Source organism: Euleptes europaea, chromosome 3 (assembly GCF_029931775.1).
Source record: "Euleptes europaea isolate rEulEur1 chromosome 3, rEulEur1.hap1, whole genome shotgun sequence".
NCBI classification, from domain to species: domain Eukaryota; kingdom Metazoa; phylum Chordata; class Lepidosauria; order Squamata; family Sphaerodactylidae; genus Euleptes; species Euleptes europaea.
Window position 1 is genome coordinate 22994213 of NC_079314.1, and position 21259 is coordinate 23015471.

Below are 21259 nucleotides of genomic sequence, written 5' to 3' on the forward strand. Positions count from 1 at the left end.
GACAAGGGCAAAGTAAGACCTCAGAGCATGCATAGTGAACAGGTTAGAAAGGCATCCAATACATTTCTGAGCCCTTGCAAAGTCAACGCTTCTGGATGTTCCCTAACTTTCACAACGCCATCCAGTGTCAATAAGAAGAAATCATGTCAATTCTTCCATAAAGCAGCAATAGCATTAAGCTTCTATTGATTCCTGGACATGCTCTTTCTGATCTGTGAGTGCCACGCCATAGGGAAGGGTTGCTCACTGAAATGAGCATTAGTGAATTCTGATATGGTGAGTGGGAAAATGCGCACACAGCCAGGCTTAGTATATATTAGCCACAAAAAGAGCAAGACGCCATTACTGCTATACCTGACTCCTCCTGAATTGGTTCAAGTAATAGTGGCTTTTGTTCTAGATCCTGCACCACAACAGTTTTTTCTTCTTTCTCCTCTTCTTTTATTGTGCTTATGTCAAACTTTTCAAGCATATGTACAGCTAAAAAAAGTTATGCACGCATTTAAATTTTCAGAGCGCCAAAAGGGGGGCAGAATTACTAGCAGTAAAGTTTTAAAAACAGGATTCTAGTACTGTCCTATATATAATATTCAGTAAATCACACACACAATGCAAAGTCAGGAACAGCATAACTGAAAATTGTGAATGTTATGATGAAAGCGTAACTATATCCTCATAAACAGTGCATACTTCATGTTTGGTAAGATACTTAGCCATCTGTTAGTCTTAAGAAAAGTTAACATGCATTCACACGCTACTTTTAGGGATCATACATGTTCAAGCAAAGGTAAGTGATAATTATGGGGGTGGGGGAATCCGCACGTGCTACTAGCAAGTCATTCACTAAAAGGTAAAGGTCCCCTGTGTAAGCACCGGGTCATTCCTGACCCATGGAGTGACGTCACATCCCGACGTTTACTAGGCAGACTGTGTTTACGGGGTGGTTTGCCAGTGCCTTCCCCAGTCATCTTCCCTTTACCCCTAGCAAGCTGGGTACTCAATTTACTGACCTCAGAAGGATGGAAGGCTGAGTCAACCTTGAGCCGGCTACCTGAAACCAACTTCCATCGGGATCGAACTCAGGTTGTGAGCAGAGCTTGGACTGCAGTACTGCAGCTTACCACTCTGCGCCACGGGGCTCCTCTAGTCACTCACTACCCTTACTCTTTAATGTTCCTTGGGGAAGTGGTTCAAATGCAGAATCTTAAATACTATGACCCTGGACTTGTTTGAATGTTAGTCCTCACCTACATCGATGCATACAGTGAACCACAGAATACAGTGAACCACAGCAGCACTCAGATGCATGTGCCTCCTTGCCTTCCTCTAACGCTCAAATTGGTAGATCCCATAGTTGTCTGAACAAATGATTTCTCCCACATTGCATATTCAAACTGGTAGAGTACAGAATTTCAGTACTCTGGCCTAAGGAGGTTCTGCATTTAAATAACAGCAGGAACTCTTAAATTCACTGTCTGGGGCTGGGGAAGCAGGAAGAGAAAGCACACGAAACTGAGGAACCTCTCCCCAATTCTGCCATGTGGAAAGGTGGCAAATCAGTAACATTCAAACAAGTCTCCACACAGGAAAAGTTGGCAGTTTAAAAGGTTTTTCTATTCCATGCCATTGAAGGGACTTAATTAGGATTTACCTTGGAAATCAGAAATGGTCTAGTAATGATTTCTGTGATAAATTCCAGTAGGATAGTCACGTTGGTATTTTGCCATTAAAAGAAAGACCCTTGTGGTACTTTAAATGGATTCTGGCATAAGCTTTTGTGAGTCAAAGCCCACTTTGTAAAGGCACAGCTGACAAAGTAGACACTGACTCACAAAAACATATCATGCAATAAATTAGTGTTCGTCTTCTGTAGCTTGCTGATCTTGCCGTCACCTTTTCAATGTTTTCTTCTCAGTACGCACTGCTCTTATTTGAAAACACACAGATTCTAGGACCTAACTACATGTCACGAAGAAACATTTGCAACCACTCAAAACAAGATCAGGGTGCTTTTCTGCCAAAAAGATTCTGTATTGACTCTGTGTACGACAAATAGCTGTTCTACATGCAGATACTTTTTTTTTTTGTGGCACAAAGTAGATATCTGGATCCTAGCTATTTCCATTTTTTAAAAAAGAGGTGCTACTCCTAGCAATGGGTATTGTTGATGCCTACACATAATGAATCAAGAGTTTACTTTTTCTTTTTTGAACTGTTTAGTAATGCCTCCTCTGCCTTAATGGTTTACAGTAGCACTGAATAATAAGTAACACTGGATTATGTTTCTAAAACCTCTCCTATAATGCTGCTAACATACAAGAGATGGAGTGAAGCAGCAGCAGCTGTGTTATAGTGGAAGGCTGTCACACTTGTACCTGAATGTATTTTTAATGGTTCCACTAATTTTGTTTCTGCGACAGGAACTTCCAAGATGACCTCCTCCTTGGTCACTATTTGTTTCTTTTCAATATTCTCAAGACCAGCTTTTGCTGAAAGAATTGCATGGTTAAGGTTATCAGTATGGCTGCAAGAAAACTATTTCTACAATGTTAGGTGAACCATAGTCAAGACTCTGTGCCTGCAGGATCACAATCTAATCTTCTGTAAAGCACCGAAGACTAGGGTCTAGGAGACCCCGTTCAAATCCCTACTCTACCATGGAAGCTTGCTGGGTGACCTTGGGCCTGTCACACATTCTCAGGTTACGCACCTCACAGAGTTGCTGCGAGGATAAAAACGGAAGGGGGAGACGAAAGCTGCTTTGGGTCTCCCTTGGGGAGAAAGGAATGGTATAAATAAAATCAGTAAGTGCTATACTATATTAAAAGTTGGCATTATTTTTCTCATAAGAGATGCATACATCTAAGGATAGTACTCTGTAATTTTTCTCCTCTGAGACACTTGTGAGCTTAAATACTGATCATCCACTATTTGTGCATTGAAGCACTATGAAGCACTGAGTCTGCCCAGGGCTGGGATGCTTAGCTCTGTCGAGTATCTTTGATTAACACACTTTGATATTACTCTCCAGTGTTCAAAAGGAAGGCTTTGAAGGAAAGCTGGATTCATGCAAAATGGAGCACACCATTAATAAACATACTTCATCTGAATATAAATAAAAGACGAGCTTCCTTAAAAGTAAGTAAATGCAACTACTAAGAAGAATTGCAGCATAAAAAGGGTTAACGCAAGGAAACAAGATTGGAGTTAGTTCAAGACACCCTATGAGGACAACAAATGCACACTGAAATGCGTATCACAGAGAAACATTGTGCAGCTTGTAAGCATCACTTATTTCTGAAAGGAAGTATTAAGAAAGTAATGCTTTTAGGCACAGGTTTAAGCCCTGGCAAGAAAATTCAGAAGACATCATGAACAAATGTCACCTAAAAAGAAGGAAGCATGGCTATAAATTCAGGGAAGATAATTTTAAGATTTCAATGTTAATGTACTTTTCTGTGCAGCAGTTACAAAGCATTCAAATCAGAGAATACTGGAGGAAGAGAAAAGTCTCTCTTCCATTATAGGAAGTTCATCCTGATAAAACCTAATCAGATGTCTCCACTGCAGCCATCTAACAGCTAGCCTAACGATCCAAAGCATTGGTCTGAGCCACTAAAACCTGCACTGCTATTGATGGTTCAAGAGCCTTGAGGACTCGCAGTACAGAAGCAGCCATCTGTGCACTGTCTGGTTAAGGACTCCTTTTCTTTCTTTGCAAAAGGTAAACAATGTGCCAGAACATGTGAAGTATTTCAGAACCAGATAAGATGTCTCACCTCATGAAAGGGACAGAAAAGGCACTGCAGAGAGAGACGGAGAGCGAGAGCAAGGGACATAAGAGAATCAGAGCTACCCACAGCGATACCTGGCTTCTCTTGAAATTGTTCCACAGGTTCTGATTCTGGAACCCCAACACACACCACATCCTCCTGCTTCTGTTCCTCTACTGGTATGAACTCAATTTTTTGAGAGGTACGTTTAGCTGAAGAAATTGTGCACATGTTACAGGATATACAGAATACAGTGTATAGAAAGAGAAGACTGCAGATTTCCGTGCAGACAAAAAAGATGCTTTGCCCTCTTTGTTGTTGATTTTCCAAATCAGACTTGCAGTTAACAAAGTCAAACTCTGCCTTAAATAAAAGGGCTGATTTTCTTCTCTAGGGTGAGAATTGGTAGCCCCTCTGGAATTGCACCCAGAATGTAGCCATTGTTACGGCATCTGTTTAAACTTACTGAATCTTTTAAAAATTCAACTTACACTTGCATTTTTAGACAGACAACTGTGATTACCCCAGATCTTTTTTCATACTATATTGATCTAAGAAATAAAGGCTATGCTTGTGTTTCAATTATTGGCTGTAAGTGACCTTGAGCTCGTCATAGCACAAAAATGGGATGTAAGTTTAGAAATAAATAAAATCAATTTTAAAAACTGAAGAATGATATATGGTCTTTAAAAAAATGCTCGTTTCAGGATGCTAGGGCCCAGTTTTATTACAACCACAGGGCCTGCAGAGCCACTCCGTTCAATGCTACCAGGTAACATAAGAAGCCCTGAATGACAGAAGTAGGGAGCCCACATCACCAACATAAACCGTCCAGAAACTGCACATCCTATGTAATTCCCTACAAGGCCTGGGCCTTCTCACATGACACAGCCGGACTGGAAATGGCGTTGCAGTGTATTCCATGCCACTAAGAAGGTAAGAGGCAGGGTTAATTTACTGTTAAGATACTCTCCTCTCCTGTGCCACATACAATGGCCATTTATGCATGGGAGGTTTTGCCTTGGATTTGCCACTCTCTAGATGCACATTTTCCCCATCTGAATTCTCAAAACTCTGCATGGGGGGCTAATTTTTGAGTTCTGAGAATTTGGATGGGGAAAATGTGCATCCAGAGAGTGACAAACCCAAGGCAAAACCTCCCATGCATAAATGGCCAATGGCTTTATGAAACGAAATACTTTTGACCATCATTTGTTCCAGTGGGGAAGCCATGTTAGTCTGCTGAAGCAAAAACAAAGGAAGGGAGCTGTGGCACCTTAAATACAAATATATTTATTGTAGAATACAGTTTTGTGGGCTGGAGCGCTTCTTGTCAGGTACAGTGGAATTAATCTCTTGGTAAGATGACAACTTTTACGAGTATCTGAAACTAACTGAAGCACTAAACAGCATCTGCACACAGTATATTTACAAACAAGGTGTGTGTGTGCGTGTGTGTGTGTGCACGCGCACAGTATATTTACAAACAAGGGGTGTGTGTGTGTGTGTGTGTGAGGGTCCTAGAACAGAGTGGGAAAAGTTTGGATACTCACCCCCATCGAGGCTTCTAGAGGCCCGTTTACTGGCTGTCCGTTCAAACTGTGGTGCAGGTCTGTCAATCAAGGCGCTAGCCTGCCTCGTCTGGGCCTGAGTCCGACCGCTGTAGCGGAATTTAGAGCCCAGTGCCAGGAACCTGCTCTTGGGAATCGCTTCAGTGGACGTTAGCCTAGATGGCACACATGTTATAGTTAGTAAAACTATACTGACCAACACACCAACATCACAAAGCAAAAAAAATATCCAATATCATGCTATGATTATAGTTGTATGCATAGGTAAGAGCCAACTTCATGCTAATTAAAGTCCAGGCACAATGACAGTCCTCCTACACTAGTGCCATTCACTCCCATGTGGGAAAGAATTAAATCTCTGCATTTTGCAGCAATGTAGGGGGAGAGCCTACCCAGTATTATTGACAGTAAGTGGGTAGGTAATTGAGAAGGTTGACAAAAGCCTAATAACCGAAGAAATACTTAAGGGTTACATGCGATAAATTAACAAAACTTTAATGCTTAAGACACTGTCAATGAGCAATAAAGGTTGCTGTTGTTGTAAAACTTTAATACGTTACAAATAGTAAAAAATAATAATAAAACCAAACACGTTTTGGCCAACAGGCCTTCATCAGTGGTACGAATAATTTATTATGCTTTATCCTTGTCAGAAATGCTCAACTGCAATAATTCTGTTACTAAGCAGACACCCCATGTTTTGATTTTATGCCTATAAAGGAGATTGTTGTTGTTGTTAAAATAACACACCATAAAGTAAAATTTCAAATAAAAAATATTGCATTTCTGACCAAACTCAGAAATAGCACACAAGAAATAGGGCCAGTTCATTAACTAGATAATCCCCCATCACTATTGGAATAGATTCAGGCTTCAAGAATCATTTTTCAGATTGTTGTTATATCTGGTGCAAATATCTCAGTCAGCAAGGTCAGAGTGAATCGCAGCTCTATGGTGCATGTATCCGCTTTCAGAAAGCAAGATACAACTTGCTTGATATAACTCAAACAGGCAACTGTGGGGTGGGAAGACACATACCTGAAAAATGTGTGATGTTCAACACAGACTTTCCATAGTTTCTTGGCAGCACGATAACTAGGAAGTTTGAATCCAATTGTACTTTCATATTGCTCCTGCTACAGAGAATAACAGGACAGAATAAGTTTTCCTAGGTATAGTGGCTGAGATGATACATATATAGATTACAGAAAAAGCCTCATTAGCATTCAACAGGTGTCACAGTCTTATTGAACAGAAACCCGATTCATTAAAAAGGTAGTATTTCCATCAACTGTCCAAAAATATTATGTATTTGCTGAATGCATTAGGGTCATCCCTCTTCTGTATGCTATTAAAATTCAGAATAGCTACTAATTTTGGTGAAAAGTTAATTGGGCAAGAATCTGTTAATCTAACTACCAATGGTAGAATACCCCCAAATGGACAGGTAATGTCTAAGTCACAAAATACCTCAGTTTATGCCACCTGAAACTGAAGTCTCCAAAGCTATAACCAGCCCCTCCTGAAAACCTGAGTGTTGGGGGCTAGCCACCTTTGGATAGAGATCCCACAAAGCTGCCTCCATTTCAGAAAAGGCCCTGCTTCTTATGTCATTAGTTTTGCTTTTGATGGTAAAGGAATATGAAGTAAGGTCTCTCTGGATGAACAGAGAGAGACAGAGGCTCACAAAGGAAGAAGCATTTTAAGCATTTGAGCCCATGGCCTTTTAGGGCTTCAGAGGCAAGAACCAATACCACAAACTGAGCCCCAACATGGTAACTAATTTGGTAGGTGCAGATTTATTGTGTATAGCCAAAGGCCATTACAATCAAGTAGACACAATCAAATCAGATTCAACAAGAAAACAGTTAAAATCAAGTACAAAAATAAATTTAAATCAACTACAAATGTTGTCCGAATTAAATGCAATGCTGGTTCGAATTTTCCTGGCCGCTAGGGCAAAAAGAGACATATTGTAAGTAACAGCAGTCAATATTGGACAGGAGAAAAGAAAGCTTCTCCTGGTCACTAAAACAGCTAATCTTGGATAAAAATGAGACAAGAAATTTAGATCTGGGTTCATGGTACAAAGAACAATACAACACGTAATAGGGGAGGTCCTCGAGTTCTGAGGATCCGCAAATACATAAGCGAGAGGCCATCGGGATTTGGACATGGTTGTTGGCATGGTCTGAAATCTTATTGACATAAAAGATGGTAACTAATTGTGTTCCCTCAGTATGGTATAATGTGCTCCCTGAAGCTCCTTCCAACCGCTAGCTGGGCAGCCACATTTTAACCCAGATACTAGATGCAACTAGGTTCAACAACGATCCTATGTAAAGTACCATAAAGGAATGAAGCTAGTAAGTAAGCTAGTAAAGGGAAGGGCTGTAGCTCAGTGGTAGAGCATCTGCTTGGCATGTAGAAGGTACCAGATTCAATCCCCAGCATCTCCAGTTAAAGGGACTAGGCAAGTAGGTGATGTGAAAGATGTCTACCTGAGACCCTGGAGAGCTGCTGCTGGCCTGAGTAGACAATACTGACTTTGATGGACCAAGTGTCTGATTCAGTGTAAGGCAGCTTCACGTGTCCATGTGTCCGAGTTACTAAGGTGTTCATGATAGTGAACAGATCTCTCTGTATCAAGTAAAAATTGTTCTGCTCCTTACTGACAGGCTCATCTGATTAGTCCAGGGGTCCCCATTGTGGTGCCTGTGGGCACCGTGGCACCCGCCAATACCTTTTCTGGCCCCTTTAAAGTGTTTTTAGAAAGTGGGTGGGGCCAGGTGGGGCTTTTGCCTGGCAGGGCTTCTGATTAGCCACTGCAGACGTGATTGGCTTGACAGATTTTTTAAACGTTGCTTTGACAGCAGCTGCCACCTAAGCACAAGGATCTTCCCTGTATGACTGATGACAAGCTGTATGTATGCAAGAACATATTTTTTAAAGTATGTTCATTTTAAAAGGCATCCTGTTAAACAGAGCTTCTGCCTGAAATGCTGAAGAGGTACTATTACATGACCTCAGTTTTGTGATTTGCGGCCACCATCTTGTGTGGGAATTCCAAAGGTAACCAAAGGCTCCAAAAGGTTGGGTACCCCTGGCTTAGTCAATGTCTTAAAGATTTAGAAGAATGTTCATAAGAAAGCTGGAGTAGAATATCATTTGACTCCACAGCCTACCTCCCCAGGCCGAATTTTAATAAAAAAGCTGCTGCGCTTGTAAGAAATCTTCAGTACTTTGGGCCAAGGAAAGCGGTTGATTCTCAGTTTATCTTTATAGACAAGAAGGCCACTGGAACAGACTCCCAAAGTGATATCCACTCCTTCCAAGTCCTGTAAAAGTTAACAGAGGTTGAAGCACATTTTATGGGTGTTTATGGATCCACGTTCCAAAAGGTTACACTCAAACTCACTAGCTCTCCATGCTCATTGCTCTCCTCTTAGTCCTCTAAGTTCATACCGTATATACTCGTGTATAAGCTGAGTTTTTCAGCCCAAAAAAAGGGCTGAAAAAGCCGAACTCGGCTTATACACGGGTCAATACGGTAGGAGAGGGGAGGGGGGAGGAGGGAGGAGGGAGGAACTTACAGCTCGCAGCCTCGCCCGGGAGCCTTTCTCCTGCCGGCAGGGGCCTGGAGGGGCCGGCAGGAGGTCTCTGCCGGCTGCTCCGCCGCCGCCCAGGCGGCAGGGAGCCTTTCTCCTGCTGGCAGGGACCTTCCTGGGCTGGCAGAAGGTCCCTGCCGGCAGCTCTGCCGCCGCCCAGGCGGCAGGGAGCCTTTCTCCTGCCGGCAGGGGCCTGGAGGGGCCGGCAGGAGGTCTCTGCAGGCTGCTCCGCCGCCGCCCAGGCGCCTGGGCACCTTTCTTCTGCCGGCAGGGACCTTCCTGGGCCAGCAGGAGGCCCCTGCCGGCTGCGCCGCCGCCACCCATGCGCCCAAGCGCCTTCCTCCAGCCGGCAGGGGCCTGGAAAGGCCTCCTGCCGGCCCAGGAAGGCCACGCCGCCGATTCGCCGCGTCTCCCGGTAAGTAGGGGGTTCAGGGGCTCTTCCCCCTCCCCCCCTTGGATGGCACTGGGGGTGGGGTGGGGTGGGGCGGGAGGGCCTGGGAGGCCGGCGGGAGGGCGACCTGGGGCAGGGGCCCTGCGCTCTAAAATGGGGGCCGGCATTTTAGAGCGCAGCATTGCCGGTAAAGGGAATTTCTTATTGACCCTCGGCTTATACGCGGGTCAATAAGAAATTCCCTTTTCTGGCCTCAAATTTGGGGGGTCGGCTTATACTCGGGTCGGCTTATACCCGAGTATATACGGTAATTGGCCTGCCACTTACTCAATTTTTACCACATTATTGGGTCAGTCACAGTACTTTACATGTGCTGAGAATCCTCTTTGGATTTTCTTCAATTTCTTTTTTTGCTGGCTGCTTGACATCTCAATATGGTCTTCTTCAAAGCAGTGTGAACATGTTTTAAGAATTTATATTGCATTTTTCCAAATCAAGACCAATTCAACAACAGAAAACACTGAATTGGGAATGCCTGTTCCTTTGCACAAGTCCAACTACATGCTACAGCTAATGTATTTTCATTAACAGGCCACTAGACAGATGTTCTAAGGAATATTTTCACTGAGGAAGAAATAAGTGCTGGATTCCAGAAGGGACCAGGACTGCAGGAAGACTTGCAAGAAAAAAACAAAATGCAATGGAGGCTGGCCAGAAACTACTTTCTAAGTATTCCTACCAGAGAAATATCTCTTTCCTTTATGCCAGCGTCCTTGTGCTGCATGGCCTCCCAAGCACCAACTTGTACAGATGAGACCCCTGGAAGTCTGATACAACCATTGAGAATCCTTGTCCTAGTCAAATAAGCTCAACTGAAAGGTAATGAGCAACGTCATTTATTGAGAATGCTAGCAGAATTTTTTTAAAAAATTTTTTGCATTGAGCACTGACTCTTCCCATAAGGAAGTGAGTTATCTGAGAAACCATGATTTTTTTAAGAAACCAGACAAACAGAGGGACACCCAGTAGCAACAGTACTTTTACTCCTCTAGTTTTCCACTGTCAGTGAGATCACTCCAGTCATTTTGAGATATCATAACAGACTTATCTGCAGCAAGCATAAGCATCCCTAGTTGTCATGACTACACACTGTCCTTACTCCTTCCCCCCTCTCCCTTTGTGTAATAGAATAAAAAAGTGGTTGTCTGAAAATGACCTTAGTGGAGTTCCTACTTTGGGAAATAGACGCTCAAGGCATAATCACCCCATAAAACACCCTCAATTAAAAGAATAAGATTCATAGGACTGTAAGAATTCTTAGAGAGCCAGCGTGGTGCAGTGGTTAAGAGCGGTGGACTCTAATCTGGAGAACTGGGTTTGATTCTTCACTCCTCCACCTGAAGCCTGCTGGGTGACCTTGGGCCAGTCACAGTTCTCTCAGAACTCTCTCAGCCCACGCAGAGGCAGGCAATGGCAAACCACCTCCAAATGTCTCTTGCCTTGAAAACCCTATGGGGGAACCATAAATTGGTTGTGACTTGATGGCATTTTTCACCACCAAGAATTCTTTAACACTCTTCCAAAGGAGTGCCTCCACTCATAAAAACCTTTTGGAGATGTGAGACCTGCTGCTGGTTCCCCACTTTGGAAGTCTATGTTGACCACATTAAGAAGCTCTAATAAAGTTGGGTTATATTTGCTGCTTTTTATGTATGGTGCTGTTTCTTTGATTTTATGCATTTGATCTGTGTATATTTGTTTGTTTATTATTTATTTAAAATATCTATATAACACCTTTCAACCCAATTAGGGCCCTCAAGGCCATGTTGTGTTGTTTTGTATACTATAAAATTTTATTCTTGTAATCTGCTCTGCATACTAATGATATAAAGAAAGGTGAAGTATGAATATTCTAAATAAGTACTATAAATAAATATGCCATTTAGTGGGCCCCACAAACATACATTTAGTGCACAGGAATTAATATGACCTGCCGAATTCAACAGAGCCTGCAAGAACACTGCCTCCTCAAAACAGAGGATGCAACCAAGCTCTTAGCACAGAGGCCCCAGGTTCAGAATCTGTTGTGGGATCAAAGGCTTTCCCCTTCAACCCCACAATACAGAAACTGTGGGTGTGTGGACAGGATAAAGTCACATACTTTGACACTACATCAACCTCATGGCTCACAGTGTAATAACATTGTTATACACTGGGGCCGAGTGGCAACAATATAAATCTATCAGCAAGATGTGGCCTCCTTGGATTAGAACTTCCTTGACTTCTCCCTCTTCTGCAACCCTACAAAAATAAAATCCTACTTAGTCATCAAATTATGGTTTTGCCTTTCATAAAGGTTGATTTTGCTCAAGGCTGAAAATGCCAATATTAAAACCAAGGCTTTAACACAGAACAGTAAAAATGCAAGTTATGAAATGTGGCTTCCCCTCCCCACAAAACAATTTTTTTTACCTTGGCTTGGTGAAGGTCAACTCCATACATTGATAACTTTTTGGCGTTCTCAAGAAATTCCAAATCAGCTTGAGCTGGAGTCATTGATCTGCAAAAGAACAGTTCAAAGGACACACTAAACTATCGCACAGACATTTAACAAAAGAACCAGGCATGATAATCAATCTCGTAAGCCCATTTTTCTTTGCATCCTTTGTTATTTCTTAACAATGCAATTCTCCTATAAATATCCATTTGCTATGACACCCCAGAACAGGTTAGCTTGCAAGAATGCAAACTAACACAGATACAATAATGTAGTTAACGTTCATGTTTCCAAAGGCAGAAGGGAAAAAATTATTAACTGCTTCCAGAAAACAATTTGATCAGAGCAGAAACTAAAACTAAAAATTAAAAGGCAAGGCCGTGTGGAGTTGCTCATCAGAAGCAACTCCTGCTGGGGCAGGGTAAATGAGCAAGGTGATCAAAATGAATACGGAGCTTGACACATATATGTAAGCTCAGTCAACACATAATGCAAGCTTATTTACCAGGAGACTTCTTTCTGTGTTAGTGGACTGTGCTACCAAGCTCCATCTTAGCAGTAAACCAAATGCTTTATATACTTTGCTTTCTATATTTAATTTCCCCATTTTTCTATCCTGGCGTGTATCCAAAATAGAACAGAAGGACTAATGTGTGTATGCCAATTATTCCAAACACTTTTAACTGTATGAAACTCCTCTTCCAGCCATATGGTCTATTTAGAATTGAGTCACAGTAACATGAAGATAAGCATTTCAAAATACTAAGTTTTGCTGCTTTTCTTGGCAAGTGTAAAAGCTACTGTTACCAAATATTGTTGATCTTTCAATATTGCAAGGCATCAAATGCTTTGAAGCTAGCTTGAGTCACATTCAGTGAGGGAAGCCCACATCATTTTTGCTCACAGATAACTCAGGCCTGGCTGAGAATCTATTAGCAACAGCTTTGACAATTCAGGGTGGAGAATTCTTAAGCAAAATTAAAGGATGCCAGTAGACATGTGAAATGTTTCCTAGACAGAAACAATCTCCAAGTAATATGGCCAGAAACTGCTCTGTACAATGGCCCATCACACCTTGACTGTCTTCAGACACAGTGGTGTGTATCAGCAAGGGTGCAGGGGTTCCCCCAAAAAACTGAATAGCAAGATATGCTTCTCAATCTCTGCAGCAATCCAGGTGCCAACCATGGTGTTCATATTTTTAGGAGTCACTAATAATCGGATGAGGGAGAGGTTGGAATTTTGTATTCCTACACACACGTTCCTCCCCCCAATTTGGCTTTTATTTCAACAGAAATCATAAGAAATTGACTTTAGTTTATCACTGACATATTTACCTATATGTTTTGTGTAGTTCCATGACCTTATCTTCCAGTTCCTTTGTCTGGTTTGGGGCGAGCTTAAATTCACTGACATAATCTGCGCTATGCAAATCTGGATCATAGTCTCCCAACTCAGACTGGATTGTATAAGAACCCAGCAGAGCTAGTGTCGCGAAGGAGCAAGGGAGCCGGCTGGTGACTATGTCTTTCCTCAGCTGGAGACACAAGTAATACCTGCGAAGGAGGGAAAGGAAGAATTATAAAGGGAAATTACAAACCTGTAAGGTTTAACTTGCAGCTATATTTTCTCTATAACACTGGTTGAAATTGCAAAATGATTGCATTATTCTAAGAAGTTAGAGTAACAATTCAACCATCACTATATTGGCCAAGAGTGATGCAAAAAGTGAAACCCACGCAACAGGCCTGACCATAGCTACCATTTAAAGCTCCGCAAAATTCAGTTTTTGCAGAAAAATCTAAATTATAAAGACAAATGTTGAGAGCTTATAAAAAAACCCAAATCTGGCTGAACTTCAGCCAGCATTGTGGGTTGCATTGGAAGTCAAAACAAGGAGGAAGAGGAGGATACAATGACAGTGGGTGAGGGATGGGAGGCAATCAGGGAAAGATGGTGGTAAACAGGAAAGGGAAGAATGAGGGAAGGAGGAGGGAGGGGTCAGACTTCCTTTCCCTTATGAGACCTTATGGGTCTCCTTTTGTAGTTTCATATGGTTGAAATTGGGCCCAACTGAGCCAACAGGCCCAAGACCTAGCAGTGGAGAAACACAATTTCAAAATTACCCACCCACGCAGTTCTTTGGATCCTGGCTTGTGTGCTTAAGTGGTATTTTCATCTTACACTTTCAGTTGTTTGTCAAGTTTATACTCTGCCTCTCATTGCCTTTCCTAAACATGGCTTCTACTTGATTGTTGATTGATCAAGTAATGTTCCCCTATTAATGTCACAAACCTCGTTATATCCTCTGTCAGCTGTGCTGGATCTGGAGGATAAAACTTAACATTGAAAGTGAAATCCCACGGGCCTCCTGCAATTAGAAACAGGAAATTAGAAGACTGTTATGTGAAAGCTCACAACCAATGCTGCTTTCAATCAACACGGAACAGAAACACAAAAATTACTAGGTGCAATATATATTGGCTTACTAGATATTTGCATCTTCAGCCCCACCCCTTCGATAAAGAAAAATAAAAAGCAAAGCAAATGAGTTTGCCATAAAGTCAAGATCTTGTTTTAGATAAGACAGTTCCCCCCCGCCATATCTCTTTTTCTCTCTCTCCAGTCTACAACTTCGTAACCTACAGCATGCTGTCCAATTATAGATCTTCCCCACTATTTTCAGCCCCTGGATTTAATTTTGCAAGCATTTGAATTTGGGTTATCTATTGATTGGCCTGGGGACAGGGCATCAGGTGTGCTTGTTCTTCACCGACAATGTCAAATAATTAAATGCCTTAAAATACAACGCAATATGCAAGTTTAATTTTCAACACAACAATCTGAAGTGCTAATCAGTTAAAAATCTTAACTGCAAGTCTTGGGGTGCAGGAGCAGAGAGTGTGCTTTGCATGCAGAAGGTCCCAGAGATTCACAGTTAAAGGAGCACAAGCAGCAGGAATCGGAACAGACCTTAATAGGGAGCGGCTCAAACTCAGAATAAATACCAGGCTGGGTGAAAACAGAGTTGCACTTACCTGTAACTGCTGATCATTGAAGTCTTCGGTGCAGATACACATGTGGGACTGCGCCTGCGCGCAGGCCTGCCGCCGGTAACTTTTATTAGCCTTAGACCTCTAATTGGGGATGCCCCTCCCATTACGCAGGACGGCTTCGCGCCGAACCGCCGCGTGCTCCTGGGCGGGGCATCCCCTCCCTCCTCAGTTCCTCACCCGCCGACGACCTGTATAATCTAGGGTCTGCAGCATTGACATATCATGCGGGAGCATGTCACGGGGCATGACCGGACACACTCTAGTTTGGGCTCAAGTATGAGACTACTGGTTTACCAGAAATCCAGAGCAGGGCTCTGATAATCGAGACTTTCATACATCCTGTAACTCTTGAGTCTCATTCCCTAAGTTATTTTTTGTTTTTTTTTAGGTTGACAGTGGGGTCAGAGGGAGGGATGTGTGTCTGCACCGAAGACTTCAATGAACAGCAGTTACAGGTAAGTGCAACTCTGTTTTCATCTTCAGTCTTCGGTGTAGCCCCACACATGGGATTTTAACAAGCTTACCAGATGGAGGTGGGTGTCGATCTAAGCGAGCAACGTCTGGAGGACTGCTCTTCCCACTTGTGCGTCTTTCCTTGCCTGCAGGTCCAACGCGTAGTGTCTGACAAACGTGTCCTCACGGGTCCTCCGTGGGTAGGGCAGTGGTGCGTAGCCATGAGTGGCGTCTTAAAGTAATAGCTGAAGCCATTGATCTTGCGGCTGTCTCTGCGGCATGCTTGCCGGCACTGATCAGCTATTTGGATAGATGAGTTGCCTCTGCCTGGATGAGTTTCAGAGCTGATCTGGACTCTTCAGGAAGGAGGTCTAGATGGGGGTGGCCTTTTCCCATAGGAAGAGTTGATAACCCCCCATTATTGTCTGGTAATTGGCAATGCGGAAGTTTAGGGCAGAAGATGTATATGCCCTTCTTCCCAGCTGGTCTAGTCGTCTGCTCTCTTTATCAGAAGTGGTAGAGTGTTGACCTCGTCTTTGTCTGTTTTGCATCTCCCCCGTGACTATAGAAGAAGGAGGAGGATGCACCATCAGGAACTCAGCCGAGTCAGGTTTTACACGGTAAAGATTCTCTACCTTCTTGGTTGACGGTGGAGCAGAAGCTGGTTTCTTCCACACAGATTTTGCAATCTCAGTGAGGCCTTCTAGGATAGGAAAAGTAGCAATCCCTGGAGAATCAGGGTAAAGGCGGCTGAGGATCTTAGGCTTGTTATCTGAGGTGGAGATATTGATATCCAGGGCCTCCGCCATCCGTATCATCTGCTCCGTCCTCAGCTTCAGGTCCTCAGAAGGTGAGACTGCCTCTATGTCACCTACTAGTTCGTCTGGTGAAGATTCAGATCTCCCTTCTGAACTGTCTATGGAGGCTCCTGTTTCCAGGTCATCTGGATCCGAGTCAACTCTAGGGCTCCATTGAGTCAGCGGAGTGAAGGAAGATTGCAGTAGTGGGGTGTTAGAGGTAAGCGGTCTGCCTTGCAGGTTGAGCTGCCTGTAGCTGCAAAACGCGATCCACTCCTGAAGTAGCTCCGGGGAGATAGTAGGTTGAGCAGCAGGCGCCGGAATAGGCTGTGAAGGTCTCCTCGGATCCGAGGCGTTCGGATCCGACAGTAGGAGCGGGTCTTCCAAAGGATCCAGTTCAACATCTGAGAAGCACTGAAGTGGGGATCCGGAATGAAAAGACGGGGTTCTCAGTACCGAGATTGGTGCCGTCTGAAGGATCGTTGGATCCGATGATACAGGCGCAGGTGTGGCCGGCTTGGAGCTTGGGCGACTAGAACCGCTGCGCTTATCCTTGTGCTTGGTCTTGTGTTTATGCTTTTTTGAGACATGCATCGGATCCGATTGAGGGGAGCTGGATCCGGGGGTCGGCGATGGAGCCCAGCGGACGGATCGGGCGCCTCATGACGCTTGGGAGCAGGCTGATGGTGAAGGAGCCATCAGGGCCTTTTTCCAGAGTTCCGCATTTAAGCGGTTGGAGCAGGCATTACGGGCCCGGGTGGAAAATTGTTGGCATATTTTGCAGGTAGAAACGTTATGCCCTTCCCCCAGACAGAGCAAGCAGAGATCGTGCTGGTCCGTGTGAGGTATTTTCGTAGCACACTTAGGACAGAGTTTGAAGGGCATTTTGGGGGCCATCACAGCCCTCAGCACAGGGCCGAGGGGACTGAGGCAAAGCGCGATATTTGACTCTCCGGGGAGAGCACGCGTCTGTAGAATTAACGGAGGGCTGGCTAGGCGGACCTAAGCGGCAGCCTTGATCGAAAACTCACGAAAGCGAAAGGTCTGAAGAAGAAAAACCTCTGAAGTCAGGCAAAAAGCTCCGTTCTCAGCGGTGGCAAAGAAGGAACTGAGGAGGGAGGGGATGCCCCGCCCAGGAGCACGAGGCGGTTCAGCGCGAAGCCGTCCCGCGTAATGGGAGAGGCATCCCCAATTACAAGTCTAAGGCTAATAAAAGTTACCGGTGGCAGGCCTGCCCGCAGGCGCAGTCCCACGTGGGGCTGCACCGTTGACTGAAGATGAACCAAGAGGTCTGCCTTGGTACAGGTCCATGACCTAGGATCAACATTTAATCCCAGCTTTCAAATGGCACTCATTGCTTAGCAATAATACAAAAAAGAACACCTCTATGCTCAATTTACACAGTCACCAAAATCAGAATAGGAAGCCAAAAATGATGTACATGATATAATCTCTGTTTCTCACAATGTCACCTTAAGGATTGTGTCAGTTCATTCTCAGTGATTACACCTGTATTAGACAAAGGTTTATATGTCTTTTTTTTTTTTTTTTTTGGTATCTTGCCCTCAAATGTTATTGTACATTCAGTGATTAGCAAGCTGGTTGCTGCTTTTTCATGTATTATTTATATATATGGTGAGGTAAGTTCTTGGATGGTCCTTAATTGTTTATGTAATATTTATGTATTGTTAAGACAGTTTCTTAATAATTGCATATGTATTGGTCAAGTTTTTGCATGGCAGATTCTACCGTATATACTCGGGTATAAGCCGACCCGAGTATAAGCCGACCCCCCAAATTTGAGGCCAGAAAAGGGAATTTCTTATTGACCCGCGTATAAGCCGAGGGTCAATAAGAAATTCCCTTTACCGGCAATGCTGCGCTCTAAAATGGCGGCCGCCATTTTAGAGCGCAGGGCCCCTGCCCCAGGTCGCCCTCCCGCCGGCCTCCGGGCCCTCCCACCCCACCCCACCCCACCCCGACCCCAGTGCCATCCAAGGGGGGGAGGGGGAAGAGCCCCTGAACCCCCTACTTACCTGAAGAGGCGGCGAATCGGCGGCGGCGGCGCGGCCTTCCTGGGCTGGCAGGAGGCCCCTCCCGGCCGGAGGAAGGCGCCCAGGCACGTGGCCGGCGGCGGCGTGGCCGGCGGGGGCCTCCTGCCTGCGCAGGCAGGCCCCTCCCGGCCAGAGAAAGGCGGCCAGGCGCGCGGCCGCGGTGGCGCGGCCGGCGGGGACCTCCACAAGGCCCCTCCCGGCCAGAGAAAGGCGGCCAGGCGCGCGGCCGGCGGCGGTGTGGCCGGCGGGGGCCTCCGCAAGGCCCCTCCCGGCCAGAGGAAGGCAGCCAGGCGCGCGGCCAGCGGCGGCGCGGCCGGCGGGGGCCTCCTGCCTGCACAGGAAGGCCCCTCCCGGCCAGAGGAAGGCGGCTGGGCCCGGCGGCGGCGGTGATGGAGGTAAGTTCCCCCCTCCCTCCTTCCTCCTCCCCCCTCTACCGTATTGACCCGCGTATAAGCCGAGTTCGGCTTTTTCAGCCCTTTTTTTGGGCTGAAAAACTCGGCTTATACGCGAGTATATACGGTACGTTTTTCTGAAGAAGTTGGAAGACGAAACAGTACATTTTCTAGAAGACCGTCAGATACAGATCACCTTGCAAAGTGGCAAGTCTGACCAAAGACGTATTTAGGGTGGAACCCTCAAATTATTTTGGACTTTAAATTGTTCCAGCAAATGGTGCATTATAGGACCACTTGTTAATTAATTTTGCTGTTTATGTAAATATTGTAGAGGAGACATTGTGAGAAATAGAGGTTATATCATACCCACTGCTTAGCAGACATCACGTTCTGCTTCTCCCTGTCCTGGTTTCTCCCTGCCCCCCTTTACACTCTTGTGTCTTTCTCAGTAGCAAAGAAAAACCGAAACTGATTGGCAGCACTACTGGCTCAACCTCCTACAAGTCATGGCACTGCTATGAGTCAAGACCCGTGACCTCGGCAATTTAATTCGATCTAAATGACACAAAGCCAGTAACGATATTCTTCTTAAACATGGTCCTAAACTGAGCCACAGATAGCAGTTGGCTGCGACACTATCTGATGCCAGAAATGCAATGATAGCCTGGCAAGAAAAGGTTGTTCATCTCCATCTGTATTAAGAGACAGATAACCTGGAGGTGTTTGCTGGTTTTCTCTGTGCACTAATTGTGTTCAAGTCTATCACTCTAATCAAAAAGGAGAAAAAGTCCTTATAACTTGTCTTACACTTGTAATATATTACTATATCCTTAATAAAAATAAGGCACCATATCTTCTAAAATTTCAAACCATACTGAAGAAATAATTTTACAGAAAAAAATATTTGTTTGAATTTATATTGACCCCTCCCATCAAATTTACATAAACTCCATTGATTCCAAGTGATTCTCACAACTACATGTCAAGGCTATAAATATCTATATATGTTTTTTAAAGCCACATTTGTATACTCAAGCCACTTACCATGAACTTGTTTTTTAATCTCTTTGGCAGCATCCAACCATGTCTGTAAGGAAACCGCAGCAGTTATTAATACAGAATTTGAGGAGGATTACAAAGAATATCATATGAAAATGCACTACCATTGAATTAGCTAGCGACAAGACTCTTAACCAGTTTGTGTACCGTAACGTGCAGTAGCATAGTGCTAGTAAATGTACTACGTGTAAATAAATTCAAATCTCATGGTATTAATGATTAATCAAGATCAGATCTTTTTGGATTTTGATCAGTGGGTCAACTGTGGATGAACACATATGATTTTTCTTAAACCCAAGCTAAATTTCTCTTGATCCTGTTTATAATCCAACAGAAACAAATAACATGCACATTTATTTATTTTGGATGTTTATACAGGTTGAGTATCCCTTATTCAAAATACTCAAAAAATCCAAAACTTTTTGAGCGCCCACAAAGAGTAAAAAAAGGCACGTGTGCAAGCCAGTTGCTCCAATGGCAGGTTCCCCATGACGCCCCCCCCCACAAAATTATTAAAAATATTGTATAAAATTACCTTCAGACTATGTGTATAAGGTGTATATAAAACATGAATTGTGTTTAAACTTGGGTCCCAACCCCAAGACATCTCATTATGTATATGTAAATATTCCAAAATACAGAAAGATCCAAAATATGGAACACTTCTGGTCCCAAGCATTTCGGAGAAGGGATACTCAGCCTGTACTCCTTTTACAAAATTCACAGCATTGAGTTTTAAAATACTTTTTTTGCTCATCGCATAGAAGCATGGAGAGTGGGGAGTACTGAAACCCACTGATTCCAGTGAGGTTAGGCATGTTTAAAGCTGTATTGGAATAGGCTGACAGAATTTTAAAAAAAGAAACTTAAATCACCTCCTTAGAAGAATTAAAAGCAGCAATTTAAAGCAGTAAAACAAAAGGCTGGATAAAATAAAAAGATCCTTACTTCACAAGGGGACCCAGTTAATGGCTTTCTACTGCCAGAGTTTGAATGCAGAAAACGTTCCCAGTGCATTTACACAGCTTGCCATTCTAAGGCTGACAAGTAGAACCCCAAGCATGTTTGGTCTTGCTAGACTGCAGCCACAAGCTTTCATTAATGAACTCGTACACCATCTTTGAAGACTGAATACACAGTATCATCTTCTAAAAGAAATTCTTCACATTTCCCTTATTTCTGCCACATATTTGCTTCTAGGAATATTCTCATTAACTCACTCACATTTACTGATCATAGTATTATGCAACACAATAGGAAGGTATGAACAAAAAGCTCACTTCCAAAAAACGTTTCAGCTACTATCTTTAGAAACAGTTTTATCCTATTTCTTCTGCCTATCATTAGTTCATCTTTCCTTAATATGTTAGGGAAACATGGAAGGAAGAATATTAAGTACTCCCTTTAGAGAGCTTTTCCTGGGCACACTCAGTTACACAAAACTGGTAATTGTATATTTTTTTAATATTTTTTTCTTCATTTAATATATCCATAAAAACAATATAATAATAATAAAAGAAAGACAAATACTATTTCTAATTTAACAATCAAATGACTTCCCCCTCTCCCTCTTCCATCTAAAATTAAATTGTATAATCTTTTGCT

The 21259-nt window shown here is 43.6% G+C and overlaps 1 protein-coding gene across 1 annotated transcript in view; it reads right to left on the reverse strand.

Annotated features, from left to right (window-relative positions):
- Positions 1 to 21259, reverse strand: part of EPB41 (erythrocyte membrane protein band 4.1) — a 117412-nt gene that overhangs the window by 48739 nt on the left and 47414 nt on the right. Inside the window, exons 5-14 of the mRNA XM_056845755.1 lie at positions 19640 to 19682; positions 14136 to 14211; positions 13178 to 13396; positions 11816 to 11903; positions 8530 to 8682; positions 6383 to 6480; positions 5327 to 5499; positions 3869 to 3985; positions 2376 to 2489; positions 355 to 480 (exon numbers count right to left, since the gene is read on the reverse strand). Of these exons, the coding sequence (XP_056701733.1) occupies positions 355 to 480; positions 2376 to 2489; positions 3869 to 3985; positions 5327 to 5499; positions 6383 to 6480; positions 8530 to 8682; positions 11816 to 11903; positions 13178 to 13396; positions 14136 to 14211; positions 19640 to 19682 (1207 nt within the window). The remainder of the gene's footprint in view (positions 1 to 354; positions 481 to 2375; positions 2490 to 3868; positions 3986 to 5326; positions 5500 to 6382; positions 6481 to 8529; positions 8683 to 11815; positions 11904 to 13177; positions 13397 to 14135; positions 14212 to 19639; positions 19683 to 21259) is intronic.